This window comes from Balearica regulorum, chromosome 2 (assembly GCF_011004875.1).
Source record: "Balearica regulorum gibbericeps isolate bBalReg1 chromosome 2, bBalReg1.pri, whole genome shotgun sequence".
Classification (NCBI taxonomy): domain Eukaryota; kingdom Metazoa; phylum Chordata; class Aves; order Gruiformes; family Gruidae; genus Balearica; species Balearica regulorum.
The window spans coordinates 29,661,201-29,684,743 of record NC_046185.1 but is presented as its reverse complement, the minus strand read 5'-3'; the positions used below and the strand labels follow the sequence as shown (position 1 = coordinate 29,684,743).

General features: G+C 37.9%; 1 protein-coding gene across 1 annotated transcript; it reads left to right on the top strand.

Moving 5' to 3' along the window:
* Positions 1 to 1,252: 1,252 nt before the first annotated feature.
* Positions 1,253 to 21,175, top strand: ATP6V0D2 (ATPase H+ transporting V0 subunit d2). Its single transcript, XM_010301091.2, has 8 exons — positions 1,253 to 1,518; positions 7,666 to 7,837; positions 9,647 to 9,825; positions 12,554 to 12,633; positions 14,481 to 14,558; positions 18,415 to 18,591; positions 19,945 to 20,022; positions 20,730 to 21,175. Exons 1-8 carry the CDS (start codon positions 1,389 to 1,391, stop codon positions 20,889 to 20,891), a joined length of 1,056 nt encoding a protein of 351 aa, XP_010299393.1. The 5' UTR covers positions 1,253 to 1,388; the 3' UTR covers positions 20,892 to 21,175.
* Positions 21,176 to 23,543: the final 2,368 nt, after the last annotated feature.

Genomic DNA, 23,543 nt, shown 5'->3' with positions numbered 1-23,543 from the left:
AGCTGTCATCAGCCTCTCAGCTCCCAGGACAGGGGTGAAAGTCTCACTGTCACAGCCTTGTCCCCATGGATGCCAACTCACAACTCTCGCTGCAGCCACATTTCAGCACAAGGGATCAATATAAGAACCCAGCTGCACGTCTTCAGCCCACACAATACACCAAATGTGTTCAAAGCACTGAAAACTGAGTCAAAGTGTTGAGATGTGGATGGCAGACTGCTGCTGTAGTTTCTGTTGCTGGTGCTAACCCTCCAACCACGCAGCAGTCTTCAGACACCTCATTGCAAAGTTCCCGAGCTCCAGTTAACTACAGACCTAAATATCACCTAGCATGTGATAAGACTTTCACTTCCAGCAAAGATTGCAGACGTGTGTTGCATACACTAGTGAATTTAGGGAGAAAAAGGACTTTTTGTGTTGATTACAGAAGCATGGCCACTTTGAACTGTCAGCTTTGGGGCACCTAAACCTGAAAGGCAGTGGACTTAGTTCAGTATGAAAGTCACTGATAGATTTAGCAGTTTCAAGTTTAAAATGAATCAAAATCAGGAAGTCTAAAAAGGCTCTAAATTTGCATTATGGAAATTAAGATTCTTATTTTTATACCCTTCATTTTGTAAGAGGAAAAATATGAGTTATTTCCACATCTTAGTGAATATAACCAGAGTATTTCGATTGGAACTTGGACAAAGTATAGTTCTGAGGTGAGTTCTGGATACTCACTTTAAAAGCTAATGAAAGTCAATCCCCTCAAAGACCTTTAACCTATGAGCATGATCTAATGTTCACTGTAATTATTAGAAAGATGTTAAAATTTGTATAGATATTTACTGATAGAGATGAGCAGCAGAAAATTTCCAGCAATCAATCAGAAATGTTAGAAACAAAAGGTATACAGTGACACTAAAAAAACCATCTAAGTTCCTTGAATAGGCTATGTTCTACCACAGCCCACCATTTTAGTGCAGAAATATTTTTTCAGTAGGTATTCACAGATAACTTCTTGTTTATAACACATTTAAGAAACGTGAAAATGCTATCAAGCTTTGTAATACACTTTCTCGTTCTCCAGTCAGTACAGAGCACTCTTGTAAGCAATGGTTAAATCTTATACTTCCTTTTTGGCTTCTCTTTCAACAATAATAGGTTCATTTACTGGCTCTGACAGGAGGGAGTTGGATTTGCTGGCTGGCTGTTGTGTAAGCATCAACTCTACTGGAATTACACTAGGAGCAAGAAACAGGAAGAAACCAGTTGGTAAAACACAATCATAGGCTGGCAGGAAATCAGTGACTATTTGTCACTCCTTCAAAGAGGAGGAAAACAGTTGGTGGTAGATATTCAGTACCATCAAGTATCCAACAGAGAGATTAAATCTCCTTTTCTCCATGCCAGGTTACTCAGAGTTCTACTTCAATGTGGACCATGGATACCTGGAGGGTCTGGTCCGAGGGTTCAAAGCCGGGATCTTGACAAGTGCAGACTATGTCAATTTAGCACAGTGTGAGACGCTAGAAGGTAAGTCTGCTGGTTTATTTTATTTAGGAAGAAATGCTGTTGCTTAGACCTTTGAAGAAGGGAAGGTAAAAGACTGAGGTATTGAGAGCTTATCTTAAAACCCAGAGATAACCCTGATGTCCTTTGAAGAACTGTTCTCATATTTAAGTTAATAGCTTTCGAAATTACTCTAGGACTGTACAGACTGTGATTTGAAAAGCAATCCAGATGATGGGATTTTCTAGTTCAGTGATAAGGTTTGGAAATCTCATCCAAAGAGTTCCTATGGAGATTGGTAACCTTCTCACAGATTTTAACCACACTATAGAACTGTTCAGGTATAGAAGTTTCATATAAATTCAGCCGGATAAAATAGCTCCCAAAATCTTATTAAAAGCTTACCATTTGGGTCTGAGTTTCTCTATAAAGATATAATTTTAATACTTTATTACTTCATGAGTTTTAGGGCAGTGGGGGACATTCTACTTACCAGGAAGAGAAAAACAGGCTTCACAAATATAAACCTGAACCATTCTCAAGCTTAAAAAAAAAAAAAAAAGAAGTTTTTTTTGAAGGTGACTTTGCCACAGTAATAATGAGAACACATACTAGTTTCCAAAACAGCTTTCTGTGGCCAAGACTGGTCACAGCCTGATGAAGACAGACTGGTACAAAGAGTCATATGACACACCTCTAGACACTTGGCAGGCAAAAAATATAACAGGAAAAAATCACTTTTTGAAAGGAACATAAAGTTTATTTTCCCTGACTCCGAAATAAAAGCTATGATTGTACACTGAAATAATTTCTATGACATGCAGTATATTTGAATGTGAAAAAGGAACAAGGAGAACTCATAAGCTCACTCTGTTTTAATCATTGGTTGCTTTGTGTATGCAGTAATGGATTTGGGGAAATGAGAAGTGCAGAACCTGACGATTCCCATGCACAATGGAGTTTTGAGGCTGTCTAAACTATTAGTATAATGCCAATAACACCACAATTCTGGGAAGGTTGCTTGCAATTCATCTTGCAGAATAAAAGAACTACATTTATATAGATACAGGCAGGTATTTACCTGTCAGCAGGATAAAGGTCGTCTTAGAGTTAAAGAAGAGATTGTCAGTACAGTCAATGGGATCTAGAGACTATTCACCTGACCGAGTGCACGTACCTACTTCAGCTGATAAGCTGGAGAGCCATATCAGCTCTCCATTTCATACAATGGCAGTTTAGACACCCAGAACACATATATACACTTACTCTGAGAACTGAAATCTATTCCTTATGTCAGCTGGACAAAATCAACAGTTTCTGTAGCCTATTTGTACCAGCAGTTGTGATCTATGCAACTTAAAGACTCTACAGATACTTTTGATATTGCATTTAACTGTTTCAGTCAAAAAGTCCTGCTCCATGAATATACAGACTTCAGAAAAAGTTAATAGATCTTCAAACATCTATAAAAGATACAAAGGCCAGAATGAGGGAATTATTAAACCTTGCTCTTACTCCACTCATCTCTGCAGAGGAGCTCAATAAATGATGCCATCAAAGGCTCCATGAAGAAAAAAAACAACCACAAAATCTTAGTTGCTTCTGAATAAGATGAAAATATACAGGTTTGAATATTTTGAAAAACATACAAGAAAAAGGGATTTCCCTCATCCTTCCCAGAAGAATACTTGCTTAAGAATAGTTTAGGAAAACTATCTAAATTTTAAGTCATGCTACAAGAAAGTTATTTACAACCAGGAAGTAGTTTTCAAACTTTTCCGAGGTGTGTATAACCCTTCAATGTTATCAAGAGCATGCAACAGATGGACAGATCACAATAGAGAGACAAAATCCGTTTCTAAGTAAGATTTATAGTAGAAAGAACGACTGTTTTATTTTTGAACCTTCTTCTTTCTAATGTTCATTCAATTTTAGAATGCAAATTATTTCAGCAACAGAAGCGGCAGCCTTCATCAACCTGCCTACAAGCACATCTCTGCTACCCACTATCACTTTCCTTTTTTCTCTATTCAGCTACATCTCTTTCTCCATTGTAACATTTTCCACTTCTTTTAGACAGCTAAGAGATTCCCACCAGTTATCTACCAAATGTATTATTAACAATGAAAATATGACAAGTATTGGATTTGTACACGAGGCTAAATATACTTCTGGCTATATTACGCATATAGGATGCTGTAATATTGAACTTGCACCACAAGTATACAGTGCACTGAAAACACAGACCTTTACCTCTGAAGTAAAAAATGGAGCTTTATGCATACATTATATTTTGTTTCCAGTTAAAAGATCCAGCATGTGGATTTGTATTGTAGCACTATTGTCCCTGTCCAATAGTGTCTTCAGTTCATGTCTTCACATTAAAAGGTAACAAATTTACCCCATTCTGCATTCTGTGGCATAGCACCACACCACAAAAACTGGCCTAAGTTAAAAATATTATAAATATGCTGAAACAAACAAGCAGAAAAAAATTAAAACAACACCAAGTAACCCATAAATAGAATAAAAAAGATCTTTTAATTTCAAAGTGGTTTTGATATCTCTAGAGGGAAAACCATAATGTAAGTACAGAAGAACCACAAGAAAAATTGTAGGTTAGTGCTTTACATCTGCTTGATAATCACAGAGTAAGTGTAACAGTGAGAGGGAAAGAAAAGGAGGAGGATGCTAATTGACATATGGTACCACTGTGCCCTCTCAATTCAGAGCCACACAGAGAGGAGAAGAGGCCTTCAGCTTAACTTAAATATCCTTTGGGGCTTGTTTGAATTATTATAATTTCCATGGGGCTACCTTGTGGGCTGCAACACTGGCTGAAAACTCCGCAACGCGGCATGCTACTACTTTGGCTGTATGTCATCATCTGTTTCAGGGGAACGGGATCCTCAGAGGAACCCTGCTGACAGTCTTCGAAGTAAAATATGGAGGGTCGGGGTGGTGGTGTTAAATTCAGCACTTTATCCTTTCCTCGCTTCCTTGGGTGATGGAAAGACTACTGCTCTCTAGAAAGGAGCCTAGGTCGCAGAAGGACAGGCAGCCCAGCTCTGCTCCTACCAACATCACTGATATGAGTTCATTTAACTTGCCAGAGCCAGGGCACGCCAGCACGCGGTGGCTGAAATAACAGTGTAACTGAAAACTGGGGGCAGGAGTCACACAAGACTCCGTGTGCTTGATGCTGAGAGACCAGGTTAATGCTTTGTTCAAGTTCTCACAATACTCCTTCTTTCTGATCAGCATTGTTCCTGTCTTAACTGCATTCATCTTAAACTAGTCTCGCTCTGCGCATTAATTCCCTTTAGACATACTGTCAATTGTTTTTGCTTGCTGTTCAATTGTGAGTAAAATCATGTGATTTAAAATCACATTATTTAAAGTCATACATTTCCTGCATATGATTTTCCTGCATATAATTGTATGAGGAATTACACAATGCAGACAGGTGGCAATAATGCTGACAGCTGAAGTACAGGAATTTTCTTTCCTAGGGATCTCGTGGACATGCCGAAAAGCCCAGGGTCTTGCGTAGGTCTCCAAAAGCCCCTGAGAAAAGGAGCAGCTACCATCACTAAACAGTTTTGGTGAACAGGAATGTCTGAACCCCCTGTTATGCTCAGTCATCTACTCCTGCCACATCATAGAATCATAGAATCACAGAATGGTTTGGGTTGGAAGGGACCTCAAAGACCATCTAGTTCCACCCCCCTGCCCTGGGAAGGGACACCTTCCACTAGACCAGGCTGCCCAAAGCCCCATCCAACCTGGCCTTGAAAATCAGGTCACATTACTAGTGCAAGTGTCTGACTGTGTTAGTCCCTGGGTCTTATTCATGCCAACAGCCAAGAGAACATCATTTAAGACCAGCAGAGGAGTCTCTGAGCTGCACTGAACTCTGTCATGGTGTGAACTCTGATTATGACATTGCTGATTGATATTATATGGTATTAGAGCTTGTGGATGACTATTTCTCAATCATTTGAGCCAAGGCCATGAGATAGGGGTGACTATTGTTTCTTACATACAGTATGCATGCTGGCATTTATTAAATCGTTCAGAAGAAATACTTCTCCAAAGAAGGCTGTGGAAGTGACAGCATCATAACTCCAATATTCCTGGGCATTGTATTTCCTCTATAGCTTTAGAGAGCCAGGTGGGGCTATTTAATGTGTTATAGCTAATATTTTTCATGCCTTACATTAGGACGTGGATTTTGAAGCCTCTCAGTCAACAAGAGAACTGAGGAAGGTAACACAGTCTTGCCAAGCTGCTCTCAAGCAGTTGGGTTTGGTTTCTGTTCATCTCATGACGATGTTAAACACACTTCAGAATGGTCAATACTGGGTGCTGATATTTGGGTGTTGCAGTCTGCTTTAGGTACTAAACCTCTCAAAACCACCATGTTCAGAACGTGTTACAGAGGACGATTCAAGGTAGGTATCAGTGGTTTGTCTGAAAAGGAATTGAGGAAAGCTGGAATTCAGCTCTCTGCATGTAATGAGGTAGTGTTATCTAATCCCACCACATGTCAAGTATTTTTACCTTCGTTGCAATAAAAAGAGAAAGTAAAAATCAGTTTTCACAGGAAATGTAGATGTGATATGAAAATATTAGTGATTTTTTTAAAAGTTGATCATACATGTTTAGACTCATTTCTGGGCATAATTGTATATTTCTTCATCTTTCTTACCTTTCTCTCTTTCTGGCTTTGACCATTGAAAGACCAATTACCTCCGCCAGCATAAGTTCAGTCTATTGCAGGAAGATCTAGAGAAATGCTAACAGTTCCAGAAAGCGAGCTGAGTAAGGCTGTCCTATCCAAGAGCCTGCTGATGTAATTGCTAAAATGAGCTCGAGTGGCAGCTAAACTGCATAGAAAACTGAGGATTATCTATCTCAGTAAGCTACAGTGTGAGGCGTAGGAGTTTGAATTTGCAATGTACTCCTTCTTTTGCTTTAAGTCTCAATGTAGGCAACCTGATTGCATACTAAGAAAATATAGACATGGGAAATTTAGGAAAGAGTAGCTACTATACTGATAAACACATACCTTGCTAACCGCATATTAACTTCCCTTATAGGTACGCCTTTTTTTTCAGTCAGTGCTGTCCTTTTCCCTTAATATCAGTTCAGATTTTATATTATTATGAATGCCCAAAGCATGTAACATCCCAATCCATAATTTATAGTAGTTTTAATAGAGCCTTTGAACATAATTGTGCAATATAGCAGGGGCTTTTCTAAAAGGAAATGTTAAACTGCTTCGAACACTAAGAACTGATTTAAATCGTTACTTTTGCCTCATGGTGGAAAATGATTAGCAGAGGAAATTTGTCAAATGAATTCTTTGATATTACAAAAGCTTCTTTCAACTTTGTTGTCTAATCAACCCATTTTCCTCAGTTATCAGAGTCAGGAGCTCAGACAGAATATGTTGTGATAACCCAAGTTTCTGGAACAGCTTCTTAAGATCTGGTAGTAGCAGCCATAAATCAGACCAAGCCAAACCAGAAATGTTAGGAGAGTGTAGCTGTGCCCTTTCAAGCACTCCACTGCAGAAGCCATTTGGAGTCCAGAATCTGAGCCAGGCAAGATATGTTCTCTCCTCTTCTTCAGGCAGCCTGATATAATATTATAGTCTTACCTGAGATTTAAACATTTCATATGAAAATTTAAGATCTTAACAATGATAAAGGATGATTCCTATTGATATAAAACAGTCCATAGGAATGCAGGAGACAAAACAACCGATGTATTATAATAGTGCAAGAGTGGTGCCCTGAATAAACCAGAGAAATCAAAACATTGAAGAAAGTTGACTGGGAAGGGGCTCGGGACAGCAGTAACTAACATCGTGTCTGGTGTGGCTGGAAACTAAAGTTGCCGGTGAAACTTCTGACAAAGGTGTAAATTATTTGCGCTTTCCTGTGGCATGCAGTAAGTCTTATTGGTAGAAGGCAGTACAAATTTGCCGGAATTATGCATTTACTCTATGTGAAATGTATGGCAAAACCTTTTCAATAGAGTATGGTCAGACACTTAATATGAAAATATAATGTTAGAAATAAACATTTTAAAAGTTTTTTCATTTGGTTTGTAGACAATATAATGACAGTTTATTCTCCTCATATTCCTTGAATCTAATTTCAGATCTGAAGTTACATCTACAGACTACAGACTATGGCAACTTCTTGGCTAACGAAACTGGCCCTCTCACTATTTCCACAATCGATGATAAACTGAAAGCAAAACTTCTTACGGAATTTCATTACTTTAGAAACCATGCTTTTGAACCACTTGCTACTTTTCTGAATTTTATCACGTAAGTAATGTTACCACATAGCTTACCACATAGACTCAAAGCAAAAGCTACAAGTTAAAACAGTGTAAATGCATTGTACTTGAATTTCTATTGTTTCAAAAACAGGAAAATTACTTTTATACTGCAACATTTACCTACTTAATTTGCTATATAAGTTCTGAAAATATACTTATGAAGATCTGTTGTCTTTGCAGCTACTTATTTTAAAGAATAGAAGCAGATTTTTTCTGTGTACAGTGCCAGGAGGAGTGGTAGAGATTGAGAAAAACAGTTATAATTTTCAAATACCATTTAAGTCAGAAAACTTGCAAAACTGAAGTTTGTGGGGCTGGCTCATGCAAGATTAGCAATTTCATGATGTACAGGGCAATGATCTAATTTCTAGGCATGTGGCAAGTTCTAGACTTTTTTAAAGGGAGAAAGACAACACACCACACATCTGCCATACCTTTTATACCATGTGAACATTAAAACCAGAAAAACTTCATGTTGTGTATAGCAAGATACTTAGATTCAAGCAGCTTTTTTAAAAAGTACAAGTGCTGTTTTATGCCAGATGAAGAGAAAGTTCTGATCTCAATACAGGTATAAACAGATAAAACTTGTCAATGAATGGCTTAAACAACGTTAACAACAAGGATCTGCTTTATAACAGTATAACAACATGGACTAGTGAAATCTGTTTGCTCTCCTTGATCTTATCTTTTAAATATATTATAACAAGAACACTAGACTGTTCGGCTTAGTTTTAAGGAGTATTTTCATCATAACAGCAAGCAAAGTAATTTTTTGGGGGAGGTGGTGTCAAGTGTAGCTGATCAGTTTTAGGTGTATATATCAACAGGATCTTAAAGACTGCCCTAGGACAGCTGCGACTCGAGGCATACAATGTTTACCTTGTGCTTCAGAGAAACGAAAGTGAAAATATTAAAATTATGGCAGCTATTTTCTCACACTGATTGGCATGCATGTGTAATGGTGACGCTAGTTTAAGATATTTAACACAATTGTTAAATCATTGAACTACATTTCACCAGGTCCCTGAGCTGCCTCCCAGATTTTGTGTGAGATCATATTAATCCCTAGATGTCTCTAGCTGTGTTCTGAATCAACAACACAAACTGAAGACTGGATGCTATAAGCATCCCAAGGGAATAGCCTTTACATTTCCAAGCAACTGACAAAACTCTTATCAGCCTCTCTGACAGTAAAACTAGTAAGAAGCTGATATAAAACTTATACTGAAAAGAAAACTTTTAGCAATAAAGAAGAAATCTGTGAGAACCTGTTTCCTCATGGGAGGATGTTTAAAGCTGAATGAGAAGAAAGCCCCAAGATTGGTCCATCTGCATGAACCCTGCAGTTTTAGTGCCGAGATTCCCACGCACTTCTCTGTCCAGATGTTCTGTATGAGATGATAACAAAATCCCAAACCAGAGAATCTGCTAGCTCAGGTGATTTACTTTTTGATACCATTCATTGTCACTTGTTATAGAGAATCTACATTTCACAGCTGTTATGCTTATAACATTCACATTCCATTTTCCCCTTCTTTAAGTGTCTCCTTCCCAAACTCAGTCATGTGTTTAAAATTAATACTGTGTTACCTACTTGCTATTTAAAAACATCTGTTTGTTTTTGAGAAATGAGATATTGAAACAGAGTGAACGCACAAGCCTGCAAATACTGGGGTCGTTTCTGACTTTAGTATTATTACTCTTTTTCAGAAATCTTGGGTTTGTATTTTTTCAAAGGAAAATTCATTATAAAGATAAGGTTCATTTCTTTTACTTTTTCTTTCAAATACAGATACAGCTACATGATTGACAACGTAATTCTTTTAATAACTGGCACATTACATCAGCGGCCCATAGCTGAACTTGTTCCCAAGTGCCATCCACTGGGGAGTTTTGAGCAAATGGAAGCAGTCAGCATTGCCTCAAACCCCACGGAGCTGTTCAATGCAATTTTGGTTGACACACCATTAGGTAGGAACACTACATTATTTCTTATTTGTTTCTTGAAACCACTCATCCTATATATTCTTAAGAATATCTCAGATGGAGTAGCATGTTTTCCACTGGATATGCTGTGTTTTAGTAACACAAAACCTGAAGTGTGGATCAAGCACTTCTGAAGTGGTGTTCATGACATTTTCTAGTAAGATTTATTCACAGCTTCTATATCAACCTTAGGTAGCAGACACAAAGAAAACATTCTACTCAAAAAAGTGTAATGGATATCTTTTATACCCAAAGTAGCCACTGATTTAGAACATCTAGACTTTTATTTCAACACCTGCATTTATAATTAAAATATGTAAGATGATATCTTGCCTATCCCCCACTAAAGATCCAGAAGCAGACAGTTACTAATAAATATTAGATGTTGTGGTAGAACCTAGATCCCCTCTTGAGATTTGGGCATGATTCAAAACCAGAGAAAATCCCTATTTTGAAGAACTAAATCTAAAAGCAAAACAGAGCGAGGCTTGGGAACGTCGCATTCTGAAATTGGGATGAAACTCTGCTCAATGTTCTGCAGCAGCCAACACGAACAAACGAAAACTAACTAGCTGTGGGGAACTGCTGGGAAGGGTACTGAGAATAAGATGGAACTAGGTGGATTTCACCATGTATGAAACCACCATGTGCCCTCATCTTGAGCACTGTGCGTGGATTTGGGTTCTGCTTTTCAAGACGGCGTGGTGGGTTGGCCCCAGACAGAAGCCAAACTCCCACCCAGCCCACTGCTCAACCCCCAGCACAACGGGGGGAGAAAACACGGGGGGAAAAAAAGGAGATTGTGGGTTGAGATCACCTGCCAAGTACTGTTGTAGGCAAAACAGATTAAACTTGGGGAAAATTAACGTGATTTATTGTTGACTAATACTTTAATGTTGATTAATAATTAGTGATTCAGGCATTAGGAAACAAACAAACAAACAGAATGAAGCAAACATTTACACACTTGGGGAAAACACCCTTCCTCCCCCCTTTCCCACTCCTTCCTTCCAGGCTCCTCTCCTTTGCCCCCTTGTCATCACTGCAGGTTACGCTCAGTCCCTTTGGAGGGGCGATGAGTGGCACAAGGCATGGAGGGAGGTTACAGTCAGTATGTGGCGGTTTCTGTCTGTCACTCCTTCCTCCTCATACTTATCATCTGCTCCAGTGTGGGCTCTCCAGGGGCTGCAGCTCCTCTCAGGAGTACCTGCTCCAGTGCAGGCCCTCCACAGACAGGAGGGAGTACCTGCTCCAGCACCACGGAGCAACTCCTCCTCCTTCTCTGACCTTGGTGTTTCTCAAAATTTATTTCCCTCCTCCTCTCTACATCCTGCGGGTTTCGCCCTTTATTAAATACATTTTCCCAGTGGCACCACCACCTTGGCTGAGGGGTTCAGCTGTTCCCTGCAGTGGGTCCTGGCTGGAACCAGCTGTGTCCAGCGTGGAGCAGCCCCGCAGAGGCCACCCCGCAGCCCCTGCTGCCAGTGCCTGGGCACCCACACCCGGTGCAGTGAAATCAGAGAAGGTACAGAGCAGGACAGCTAAAATGAACAAGGGGATAGCGCCGCCGTGTGCGGACAGACTAACAAGGCTGGACTGCAGCTCGGAGAGGGCAAGGCTAACGGGACATATGGACAATGATTACAAAGTCCCGAGGGCAGTGGTTTGTCCACAGCAAGCTGTTGCTTACCAAATCTTTTGGAAGACCAAATCCCAGCAGAAAACTAGTTTTAAAACAGGTAAAATAAAACTTTTTTTTTTTTTAAACATCTGGTAATACATTTCTGGATTTTTTTTTTTTTTTTTCTAAACAAGTTCGTAAAAGTAGAAAGTAGTAGCAGATTTTTAAGAAGATGGGACAAATTCTCAGTCAGTGGATCTACAAAATGATACTAAAGGGAACTGTCAGGGCTACATCCTCTAATACTGTTCATCCAATAACTGGAAGCTGGGAGAGTATGAGGGGAGAAGACCACAAAACACAGCCAGGCTCACGTTCTTTTGAAATACCATCTCCCATTGCCACCGTCTGAGACAACACTCTGTCAGGCGGCACTGGGCTCTCCCACTGACATAGATTTGGAATAGTGAGGGATTGGCATGCTTTTGTTTGTTATGAATACAGTATTTTTAAGCAGTCTAGCTGCACAAATGAATTTCATCCTCTGCCTCCCTGTTCAAAAGCTTGCTCTTTAGCCATTTCTGCAGAGGACCTGGAAGCACAGATGGTCAAGGTCAGAGCCTGAGCCCCTTACTAGTTGCAACCTGTTGGCTTTCCCCCACTACAGCCATACCCAAAGAGGAAGAGGGAAAATAGGAAAGATGATTCTCCTTAACCATTGCGGAATACCTGCATGATTTAAGACAAAAATTATCTTTCATTTTCCTCACGAGACAATCTCCCTAATGCCCAAACCATATACTTCAGAGAAGATTAGGGCTTTCATTAGCATTTCTCATCTGATTCTCTCTGGAGATGTGGACTCTGGCTGTGGCACTGATTGATTCCCTTCAGAGCAGATTCTCATTAAAAAGGAAGGAATAGGAGGATAAGGGGAAAATCAAGAGGATTTTTCTTCCTCTCTATTATATCACTCTTTCTTGTACAACAGGAACCTAAGATCCTTGCTCACACACTGGGACTGGCAATAGACAAGAGAGGCATATTATCAGCATGCAGATTCATACTGCAATATAATAAACTCTCTTTCAGCTGCTTTCTTTCAAGACTGTTTGTCTGAAAATGACCTGGATGAAATGAACATTGAAATAATGCGCAACAAACTGTACAAGGCAAGTTCTTGCAACATAATGATATTTGGGGTTTTTCAAAGTGTCTCAGAAAAGGAGGTCAGTATCATTAACCCTGTTTTATGGATGGGGAAACAGAAGCATGGTGAGATAAAGCAAGCTCTCTAATGTCGCCTGGTTGATGACAAGTCCAGGAATCAAATCCAGCTCCTTTCATTTCTACTCCACTGTTTGGAGAGTTTTCAAATTTTAGGTCTGCATCCAAACTCTAATTTAATATCTCATTAGTGAAAATGCTTTAGATGTCAGGCTAATATCCAGATCCATTTGTTTACAAATAACTCAGTTATCCACCAAATGCCACAGAACTGTTAGCTCCTAAGTGAGCCTAGACAAACTTTTGGCTAACATCTATTTTTATTTATAAAAGGTAGATGTGATTTGTTGCTTTGAGTCCAGCTAACTTTTTTTTTTTTTTACTTAAGGGTTTTGTATAATTTTCTTCCTTTTTAAATTATCTTTAGCATTGCTACAGCACGCTGTTGTAAGGATATGTATTTAACATGTGCCTTGCATTTTCAAACTACTTCACAAATATTAGCACACAGGTCAATACTCTTAGGATGGTCTCTTTAAAGGCTATGCATATTTCATTCCATTAATGGTTCCTCCTGGTACATTCTCTCCAAACTCTTTGTTATCTTTCTTTCACAGTGGATGCCCCCAACTGCAGGAAGTATTCTTACAGTGATCTGATTGCACTAGGGGGAAAGAAAAAAAATTCTTCTGTTTGTCTTACAAATGATATTTATAAATTCCCCAGCCAATAGTTGATTCTTAAATATTCTGCTACTTCTTCTCATTCAAAACAACATCAGTTATGCACAAGAATTTTAATTCTTTCACTAAACTAGTACTACTAAACTAGACACTCTTTTTTCCATTTGATAACATACTGATTTGATTCTTATATCTGGTGTGGATAACCATACATTTATGCTAAATCTATTTTTTTCTTATTGTTTTTTCTTCTCCTCACTTTTCTAAGTATCAGGGGGATCATTCTGCAAACACTTCTAAATTATTAATATATCCTGTCTTCTCTGCTTCAGCTGTCAATATGATCAATTATGTTTCAGCTGTATTATCAGATAGCACTATACAGAACCCGACGCATAATCCCACGCAGCAGATCCCCCTTGAGATGTCTCTACTTAAAATTCACTGAATTGCATAGTTAGCGACAGCTTCTTTTAACAAGATTGTGTGAAGTTGTAGCAAATGCATTTTGATAACATAAATGTTCCCTAAAACAGTATTTTGGGGGATGGAAAGGCAGGGGGCACATCACCTCTGAGATATTTAGGGTCCTTCCTGCACAGGTATTTTGTTACGGGTAATAGACCAGAGGGCTCTGCAGACCAGTATTACAGAGGCTTTGTCTGCTGTTCTGTCCTAATCCAGGGTTTAGGGTAGAGCAGGAGGGATTAGTTTGTGTATCCTCACAGTGCTGGCCCAACAGCTGTGGCATATTCCCAAATCCCCTCCTCCACACATAAATACAGAGTTTCCTTCAACCATCTGCTTATTATGCAGTGGAAGCTCAATGGAGCTTGAGAAGTTCCCACTTTAGAAAACAAAGAAAACATAATATTTGTCCTATAACAATTTTTGAAAACATTTGAACCCATGTTGTAATAACAGATATTTGCATTTTAACATTTCAATTTTCAATCCAGCAAAATAATTAAGCACATACTTGAATTTCAATTCATAGGTAGAATTATCAAAGTTAATGGAAATATTTAAAAATGAGGTTTGTAACTATGTGCTGTGCTGGTCCAGGTCTTAAGCAGCATTTAAAATATTTCTCTTTTTCTTTCATGTAGTCTTATCTTGAGGCATTCTATAAGTTTTGTGAAAAGCAAGGTGGTACTACAGCAGAAATCATGAGACCTATTCTTGAGGTAAGAAAAATTCAGTCTTTGTACATGAAAGTACTCCACAATGCTTTCATAATTAGGTTACTTTGTTTTCCCTGTTCCTTCTCTCTCTATTTGCAAAGTTTTTTGTCCAATGTTTGCTTCTCCTCTGAATAATAACTGTTTTTCTAAGATGTGATGAAGACTTTATGGTAGGATGACTTTTACCTCTTGACTGGAGAAGCAGCTAGTCCATTACCAGGGAGGAGTTAGCCTCAGTTAATATTTTTCTATAACAGAGAGCAGAACAGAATAAATGGCTCACTAATCTCAAAATGTTGCCCCTTAACATTTTTTCTGTATTGTGTAGAAAAACTAAAAAAGTGGATTATTCTTACACCTCCTAGCTCAAAATTAAATTTGGGATAGCTAAGGTCTGGCATTCCTGTATATTTATTCATCAATAATCTTTAAGCTTCATGGCATTATTATGTTTGCTTACTCTCCTATTAAAATTATTAGTTGAAGTTAGAGTTGAGTGACCTTTGCCACTGGTATTATACAGAAAAGTCCAATGTTACATGCTTTATTTTTGTCTCAACTCAGAAAAGTTTATTTTATCCATGACACAAAACTCTTAACATCCTTCTCCCCAAAGCACACCTGCAGCATAGTGAATTATATTTTTATATCTGTTATTGTACTAAAAGATGCAGAAATTCCTAAAATTGAGTTCTCAGCATTCAGCTCCACTTTTTTTTTTTTTTCACATGGTTTATCACAATCCTTTGCAGAGTTTGAGAGCCAGATCACCCATTTGCTTCCAGGAGTCTTTTTTTCTGGGTAAGCAAAACTTACATCCTGGAAACTGACTGAATAAAATTCACTGAGCTGTGATGACATCACACTAAAAGTTTGCATTACAGGAGAGAGATAATAACCCTAGGAGCTCACCCCTGAAGGAAGAATGAGGCTAAATTACATTTTACAAAACAATGTCCTAAAAGGGAATTCAATTTCATATTTTATTCAACTAGGTCATAATGTTTCAGTTTATGTTCTATAGAAAATATTAACAAGTTAAATTGACCAGAAGTTAAGTATTGTGACTATTCTTTTCTGAAAAAATCAAGAGATTGGCTGGCAGAGGTAAAGACATTTTCCACAGTTGATTCAGATTTTTCAGAAAGTTCATTTTTAGCTAGAAATTCATGCTGAGAGCAGATTACTTGCCAACATTAGTTTAAGCGTGTTGTAAAACTCTCTTTATACTAGTTGTAACAGTTTGGTCTGTGATAAGCTTCTTTAAAATCCCTATCTAATGTCAATGAGCAAGGAGGATAAACTTTTCTGTGGAACACTTCCTTTTCTATAACCTTTTAATAATCTGAAGACGCACAGAGAGCAGACTGCTAATGGTTGCATTCACAAAAAGCCAAAGTTTAATTATGCAAAAGAATACGTGCTATTTATTCTGTAATCTTCTATGCAAGACTACCAACCTGACCCTATCAGAACAAAGCTGAGGTATTTAGCTCCCCAACTCCTTGACCACCAGTCACAGTACCAGCCTCCGCATGAAAAGTACTGACGATCTCTCTTCCACCATGGACAACAAATGTTGTGTATTTAACTCCGAATCTGGCACGGAACTGCAGGACTGCACTGCAGCTAGTGCTGTACATGTTATTAGGGCTCCATGCTAATTCTCAAGTAGCAGATGTGCTACTTCGGTTTCCCATATAGAAACTAAAGCACTTTGGAAATGGTGACTCTACCTGAGCAACCAAATGGCCCAAGTCACCAAGTAGGTGCCTCATGGCCTTACTCACTATGGAGAGCCTCATGTGCCAATAATGGGATGAACCGAGAGGTGCGTATGGATGAGACTGATCCTGCAAATTGTCTCAAACTGGGAGCCACAGAATTAGGCCCCAAACCTGCTAGCATTAGTTACAGTTGCATCTGAGCATGCTTTTTTTCCTAATAAAATATTACAAATTTAACAGCTAGATTATAAACGGCTTTAACAAGTTAAAAAAACAAAGCGTTTGTCCTTCCAAAACCACTTTCACTAGGGCTGATATGCCTGTTCATAGTATTAAGGCCAGTGAAATTTGACCCTGTTATTCATTAGCTAGAAATCTGTTCAAGCACACTTATTTTCTTCTCATTATTTCTCTATTGTTTATTCATTTTTCTTACTCTGAAGTCAGTGCCAGCAGGCGGCTGGGTCCCTGTTACAGTGTGTTGCAGTATGCAGGAGTAGGATCTATGAATATGTACTCAACTGCTGAAGTTGTAGAACTGTGTCGCAACTGCAGTCTTATTATTCGACAGACAAGAGTACCTTTCTGCTTAAAACAGTTCAAAAATTCACAGAAAATTTGCAAGCAGCCTAAAACGTGCGTAAACTGTACATGCTTCACTTGGAAGATTTTCCTGCATAATACCTGCAATTAGCAAGGGCTCTGCTGTTCTTACAACATGAAAGTAAGTAATAAAGGAAAGAAATAAAACCATGGTCAATTTAGATCTCAAGACAGAAGAATAGATTTAAATCAGGCAGAATTGAATAAGATTATTTTTATTTACCATTACATTTTTAATTCATACTGTAAGAATGGCAAGTGAAATTTTGTCTCATACAAAAGAACAACCTGAGATCTAGACATTAGAATGAATTTCAGTCTACTGTGCAGGGAAAATACAGATACTACAAGCATCTAAACCTGGCAGAAGAAATATGGCCCTTGATTCTATGAGTTAAAAATTAACTGTTACTTGAAACACTTGAAAACTTTAACTTGGCAAGTAAACAGCCCCCTTTCACCTTATTAAATTATTGTCCTGGCTTTGGCTGGGATAGAGTTAATTTTCTTCCTAGTAGCAGGTATAGTGCCATGTTTTGGATTTAGTATGAGAATAATGTTGATAACACACTGATGTTTTGGTGGTTGTTAGGCAATGTTTACACTAAATCAAGAACTTTTCTGCTTCTCACACTGCCCCGCCAGCGAGGAGGCTGGGGGTGCACAAGGTGCTGGGAGGGGACTCAGCCAGGACAGCTGACCCCAACTGGCCAAAGGGATATTCCATACCATATGATGTCATGTTTAGTATATAACTTGGCAGAAGCTGGCTGGGGGTTTAGATTGTGGCTCAGGAACTAGCTGGGCATCGGTGGTCTGCGGGTGTTGAGCAATTCTGCTGTGCATCACTTGTTTTGTATATTCTTTTATAATTAGTATTGTTGTTGTTACTTTCCTTTTCTGTCATATTAAACTGTCTTTATCTCAACCCACGAGTTTTACACCCCACCCCACCCCCCCAGTTCTCTCCCCCATCCCACTGCAAGGGAGTGAGCGAACGGCTGCATGGTTGTTTAGGTGCCTGCAGGGTTAAACCACAACAATTACAGTTCTAAATATGTGCATTCAGAAACTATGTTTTTTTCAGGATTTCCGTTTAATCTTTACTCTCAACAGCACTCTGAGTTACTCCAGAACAGTACTACTGATTCTTGGTCCTTTACTGTATTATTACTATTTATGAGAGTATTTCATAATTTCGGAAGGGTGTGTGAGGAGATTTTTTGTTGTCAACATCTGGGTTACTAAGTAGGGAAATGAGGAAGTAGCAGAGATGATATTTTCGGTGCAAAAATCACAGAATAAAAACTGTGGTTGCAAACCAGTTTGATTTTCTAGTTAAAATTTAACAAGTATTTGCAAATAAGGATTTACAATTTTTAAAATAAGGTGTGTTTCCAATGCTCTGAAGTCCACTTTTAAAAAAAAAAATTCCATACTTTAGCTTACTGGGGAAAAAAAATATCCCCACTTTAATTTAGAACGAAATCTCTAATAACATCTCTTTACTCTTTGTTTTGCATATTAAGTTTGAGGCAGACAGACGTGCCTTTATCATCACCATTAATTCATTCGGCACTGAGCTGAGTAAAGATGACCGAGAGAAGCTGTATCCAGCCTGTGGAAAACTCTATCCAGAAGGCTTACACCTGTTGGCCAACGCAGATGACTACGAGCAAGTGAAGTGTGTTGCAGATTACTATGCAGTATGTAATCTAATTTCTTAAAACAAAAAGCCAAAGTACAAATACTTAATATCTCTTGATGTCGGCAAACTTTTAAAGAGTATTCACATAAGTTAAAACCATTGTTGGGAGAAAAAAATCAGTGAAGATACAAAAAAATCCCATAAAGTTGTATAGGGAATCAAAGGCATTTGATATAAAGACATATTATTACCTTAGTGCAATACAAGCTCCTCTTACAGTGATGTTTAAATAAGACCAAATCACATTCTAGTAAACAAAAGTCTTCATACTTCATTAACTCTCCCCAAATAGAGTTTTACTTCACAGCTGCTGCCTCCCAGATTTTGGAGCAAAAGCATAAGTTATTTTAAAATGAGCTGACCAAACAATTCATGTCACAGATGAGTGCAAACGTGATTTATTGCTAGTGTACTGTAAAAATGCCCTTCTGAAAAGTTTTCTCTAAATCACTGATTGAATCAAAGACGTAGATGAAGATGTTAATACTGATGTGACTAGTGCTGTTATTAAAGATGAACCAATATGCAACACTTACTCTATGAATTAACTGTGGTACTCTACCTATAATATTTAAAGCTACCTGCAAGTAGGTACACAAAACAAAATGATGTCTGGTCTACTGCTTTTTCCACAGAAGAAACAAAGCTGGATATGCACATCTGTTCCTGTGCATAAGCAGAATGTTAGAAGCATGTGTCACCATGTCAATGTGGTACAGAACAAGTCTATTCATGCGATGGTGGGATATTTAGATGAATTTGGGAAACTATACTGCAGTGCTACTTTATAGGAAAAACAAAACAAACACACAGAGAAGCAAATTACACAGAAATGTAGCGCGTAAGAAATGAAGTCAAATATATCTGCACAGAATATTCCAGGATGACATAACAGACTAATGGATTTAGATGCAATATTAACACTGATAAAGCAAATCCAGCTGACTACTGGAAATAAAATGAGGAGCCATGCGAGGATCAGAGTTCAGGGTTTTGGCTCCATTTACAGCTCTGGCTCTGATGGATACTATTTGTACAAGAAGCTCAGTGCTCTCTGTCCAAAGGAGTGAAAGGTCATGTGTCATTCTACAATAAGTCTCTTAGTGCCTTCAGTAAATTACTTTTAAGTTGTAGGAAATGATGGTAAGAAATACAAGAATAAATGTGATTTTTCTTTCTTTTGCTGACTATATGCTGTTAACTTTTGATTTATGTAGAACAGTCATCTATGCATGAGTTCTTCTATAAAGAAAGATTACTTAGCGTAGATTAATTAAGTAATGTAAGGTATCTGTGCTGCAGAGAATGCAAAATTACCTTATTTCCATTGGGTGCTTGTCTGTGCTTTTAGGAATACAAGGCTGTATTTGAAGGTGTAGGGAGTGGCACTGGAGAAAAGACACTGGAAGATGCATTTTTTGAACATGAGGTAAGAACTTCTAACCTTCAAATATCAAAATGAAAGTTACTCACCTGGAATAACATTTAAAACAAGAATGAGTTACTAGGCTTTTCATTCTACTATACTGCACCATTCAGCTTTGTATTCAAGAACACAGTATTTCTATGGCTGTCAACACTTTGTTGAAATAAAATGGGAGGATTTACCTTTTCAACTAAAATAAATCCCAGGACATTCTTCTGAAGACTAGTTATTAGGAACAGGTTGCCCAGAGAGGTTGCGGATGCCCCACCCCTGGAAGTGTTTAAGACCAGGTTGGATGAGGCTTTGGGCAACGTGGTCCAGTGGAGGGTGTCCCTGCCTGTGGCAGGGGGGTTGGAACCAGATGATCTTAATGTCCCTTCCAACCCAAACCATTTTATGACTCTATGATTCTATAGAACTGAGAGTCTAACCAAAAGCCATCTAACATAAATGGCTTAATGAAATTTATTTTGAATAGTCTACTGAAGAAAGTATTTCACAACTGTCCTTTACTGACCTGTAATTTTGCTGTAGTCTATTACCAAAATTAATCCAGAGATGACATTTCAATTAGATTTATTCTCAAAAGACTCCTAAATATAGTCATAGTTGCAAAGTTACATAGAAATCTTGACCATAAAAGCTACCATACAGAAATCACATTTGCCGCCTTTAATATTTCATCATAACACGTTTTATCTTTTCCACAGGTAAAGCTGAATGTGCTTGCATTCAACAACCAGTTTCATTTTGGTGTATTTTATGCCTACGTAAAGTTAAAGGAACAAGAATGCAGGAATATTGTATGGATTGCTGAATGCATTTCTCAGAGACACAGAACCAAAATTAACAACTACATTCCGATTTTCTAAATCTGAGAATTTATAATCCTACAATGTCTGAATAGATGCATTATTTCATAGAGAAGAAGAAAAATCTTATTTGAAAAGTTAACTCTTATCAGATGTTTTAAATTGTATTAATGATCCTCCTTATATACAGCAGTGTAAAAAAAAGTAATGTAATTAGAGACATGAGTACTTTATAAGGAAGTATTAATGGGCTTATTCATAGTTTTTGTTGGTAGATATTTTCCCCACTGTGTCCATTTTAATTTAATTGATCAATAAAAACTTCCTGTAAGGTCTTATATACATATTCTTTCTCTTTTCTGGAAGCAAGCTTTCTATCAATGACATTTTAAAAGCTCTTTAATGGCTTAATTTTGAATTAATGGTTTTCTCAAAGGGCCAACTAAACCACTACTTCTGTCTTACACTAATGGTCGTCTTCGTGGCATACAAGATTGTATGAAGGACTTAATGCACAAATAAGAGAGAAACTTTAGGATTACTCTGAGATTCCCCTTAAGGGGAAGAGTGCTTCCTGAACCTTTCTGAGAGACCTCTCTGCAGCTAAATGTAAGTAATTTCATTTTCATGAAAATGTTTTCACTTATTCCTTTATGTTCACATGAGGAACACCGTAAGTGTCAAATGATGGGTGTCTGATCTACTCCACAGCAATACAAATATCTCCTCCCAGCACACCGAAGACGCTGTCTTCATGTATACACTAGGGAAGATTATGAAACATGAATGAAAATACCAGCCAAGTCTGTATCAGTTTTACATCAGACACAAACAACACCAGCTCTGAGCTATTTGAGGACCTGGCTAAGATCAGTAACTAAAAATAGAGTGAACAGTTGAAGCCAGATTGTAGCAGGACAAGATTAATTCTGCTGAAGAAAAAGGAAGGATTTTGAAAGCCATATCAACCTTCTGCCTTCCTACTCCATTCAAAGTATTTGCCCTCTTATCTTTGAAATAGGCCATACCTTAATTTTCTGCATGACTCCTTAGTTTCAGGCTGCACAGCAGCAAATCTCAATCTTCAGCTGACTATGCCTCCAGTAATACGATACAGAAATAAAATCCATTTCCTGCTGAGTAGACAGAAGAATAAAATATATCTGATGTCAACACCTCCGAGTTATGGAAAACGTTCAGGCATCATAGTTTTAAGAAGTGAGATAAAATATATCTCTATAATATATACAATTGCACATGCATACATACAAAAAAAAATTAGAAAATGTTACCATTTTTATAGCTAAACCCACAGTTCTTAAATTGTACACCTAACCAAAGAGTTATATCCCAGAACATCTCACACTAATTTAATAGAGAATTGAGAAGATTTTTAATATTTTGCTTCACTGTGAATCTCAGAAAACCTTACGTTATTGTTTTTAAGAATACTTTCAGAGAGTTTTCTTGACGAAAAATTGACCAAAAAGAAATAAGTGTATAAGAAAGTAATACTAATCTCATCTCTACATTGAGGTTTCTTTGTTTAGTAGATCTAGTAATTTAGAAGGAGAAAAAAAAAAAAAAAAAAGAAAAAAGAAACTGAACTGTAAGATTTGCTGATTGCAATTTCATTTTGGCATGTGTAGTTGCTTCCTTGCACTGCTTTTACTAGCTTGCATTTCTTAATTTGTATTTCCCAGTCCAATCTGTGACTAACACTTTCCAATTCACACCTGAATTGCAAACTGTATCACAAACTGTAATGAAGAAAGTCATAGGGCTACATTCTCTCAAATTCACATTTTTCTATATTTTTTTAGTAATTGCATTTAAAAAAATTGTGAGCAGAAGAATAACAAAGTCAACTGGTCTGGGACACAGAAACTGAATTAATACAATTCAGCAGAGTGTATGAATACTTTTTCTGTACTGATAAATCAAACTTCCCTACTTGAACAAAACAAATCAGCTGGCCTCCTGCCAAGAATTTTCTGAAGTGATTTGAAGGGGAAAGAATCTGCTCTCCACCCTAAATCATTCTGTGCCAGGGAAGATACGCAGCTGCTATTGCTACAGTCTGTGGACACTGTTGGCTCAGAAAGAAATGAGCAGGAATTGCAGCTTACATGATTGTGTTGTCACCAGAACTGGTCTTTAGACTATGGAAAGGACAGCATCAATGTTGATTGATGCTTTTTTCAAAACAAGTTTCTAGATGTTTGCTAAGTAAGGACAGGATGTACTAGGCGTTGCTTATATTCAGTTTAAGAATAAGAGAAGCAATGGACTAAGAAAGGAATTGGGACTTTAAAGTTATGAGCCCTCAAACAACTAACTTTTTCTATAAATAATAAAATTTACTTCACTCTCTTGTTAGTAAGTCTTCATGCTGGTGTGTATATATGTACAAATATTAAAAAAAATATATGGTCATATATCATCTCTAACAAGCTCTTACAATGGAAGTCCGCATCCCAAAATCACTACTGCAAGCATCATTAACTTCCTAATGATAATGTCAATTTGTAGGATAGGGGAATATAAGGCAATGAGCTTGTTCCTCCTTATACCTCGCAAACAACAGAAACTTGTGTTCACGCTCTTAAATGGCGAAGCCTATCCAGACAAATTTATTTGATATGATTATGCTGACTATGCCCCTTTGCCCGTGTCTTCTATGAGAGATGAAAAGCTGGGGCAGCAACGAGC

Bases quoted from the DNA above. Each gene is read 5' to 3' on its own strand.
- ATP6V0D2 (XM_010301091.2), top strand. From the start codon at position 1,389: ATGCCAGGTTACTCAGAGTTCTACTTCAATGTGGACCATGGATACCTG. The intron at 12,634-14,480 runs GCAAGTTCTTGC...TCTTTCATGTAG, and splicing joins TGCGCAACAAACTGTACAAG to TCTTATCTTGAGGCATTCTA. The intron at 18,592-19,944 runs GTATGTAATCTA...CTGTGCTTTTAG, and splicing joins GTGTTGCAGATTACTATGCA to GAATACAAGGCTGTATTTGA.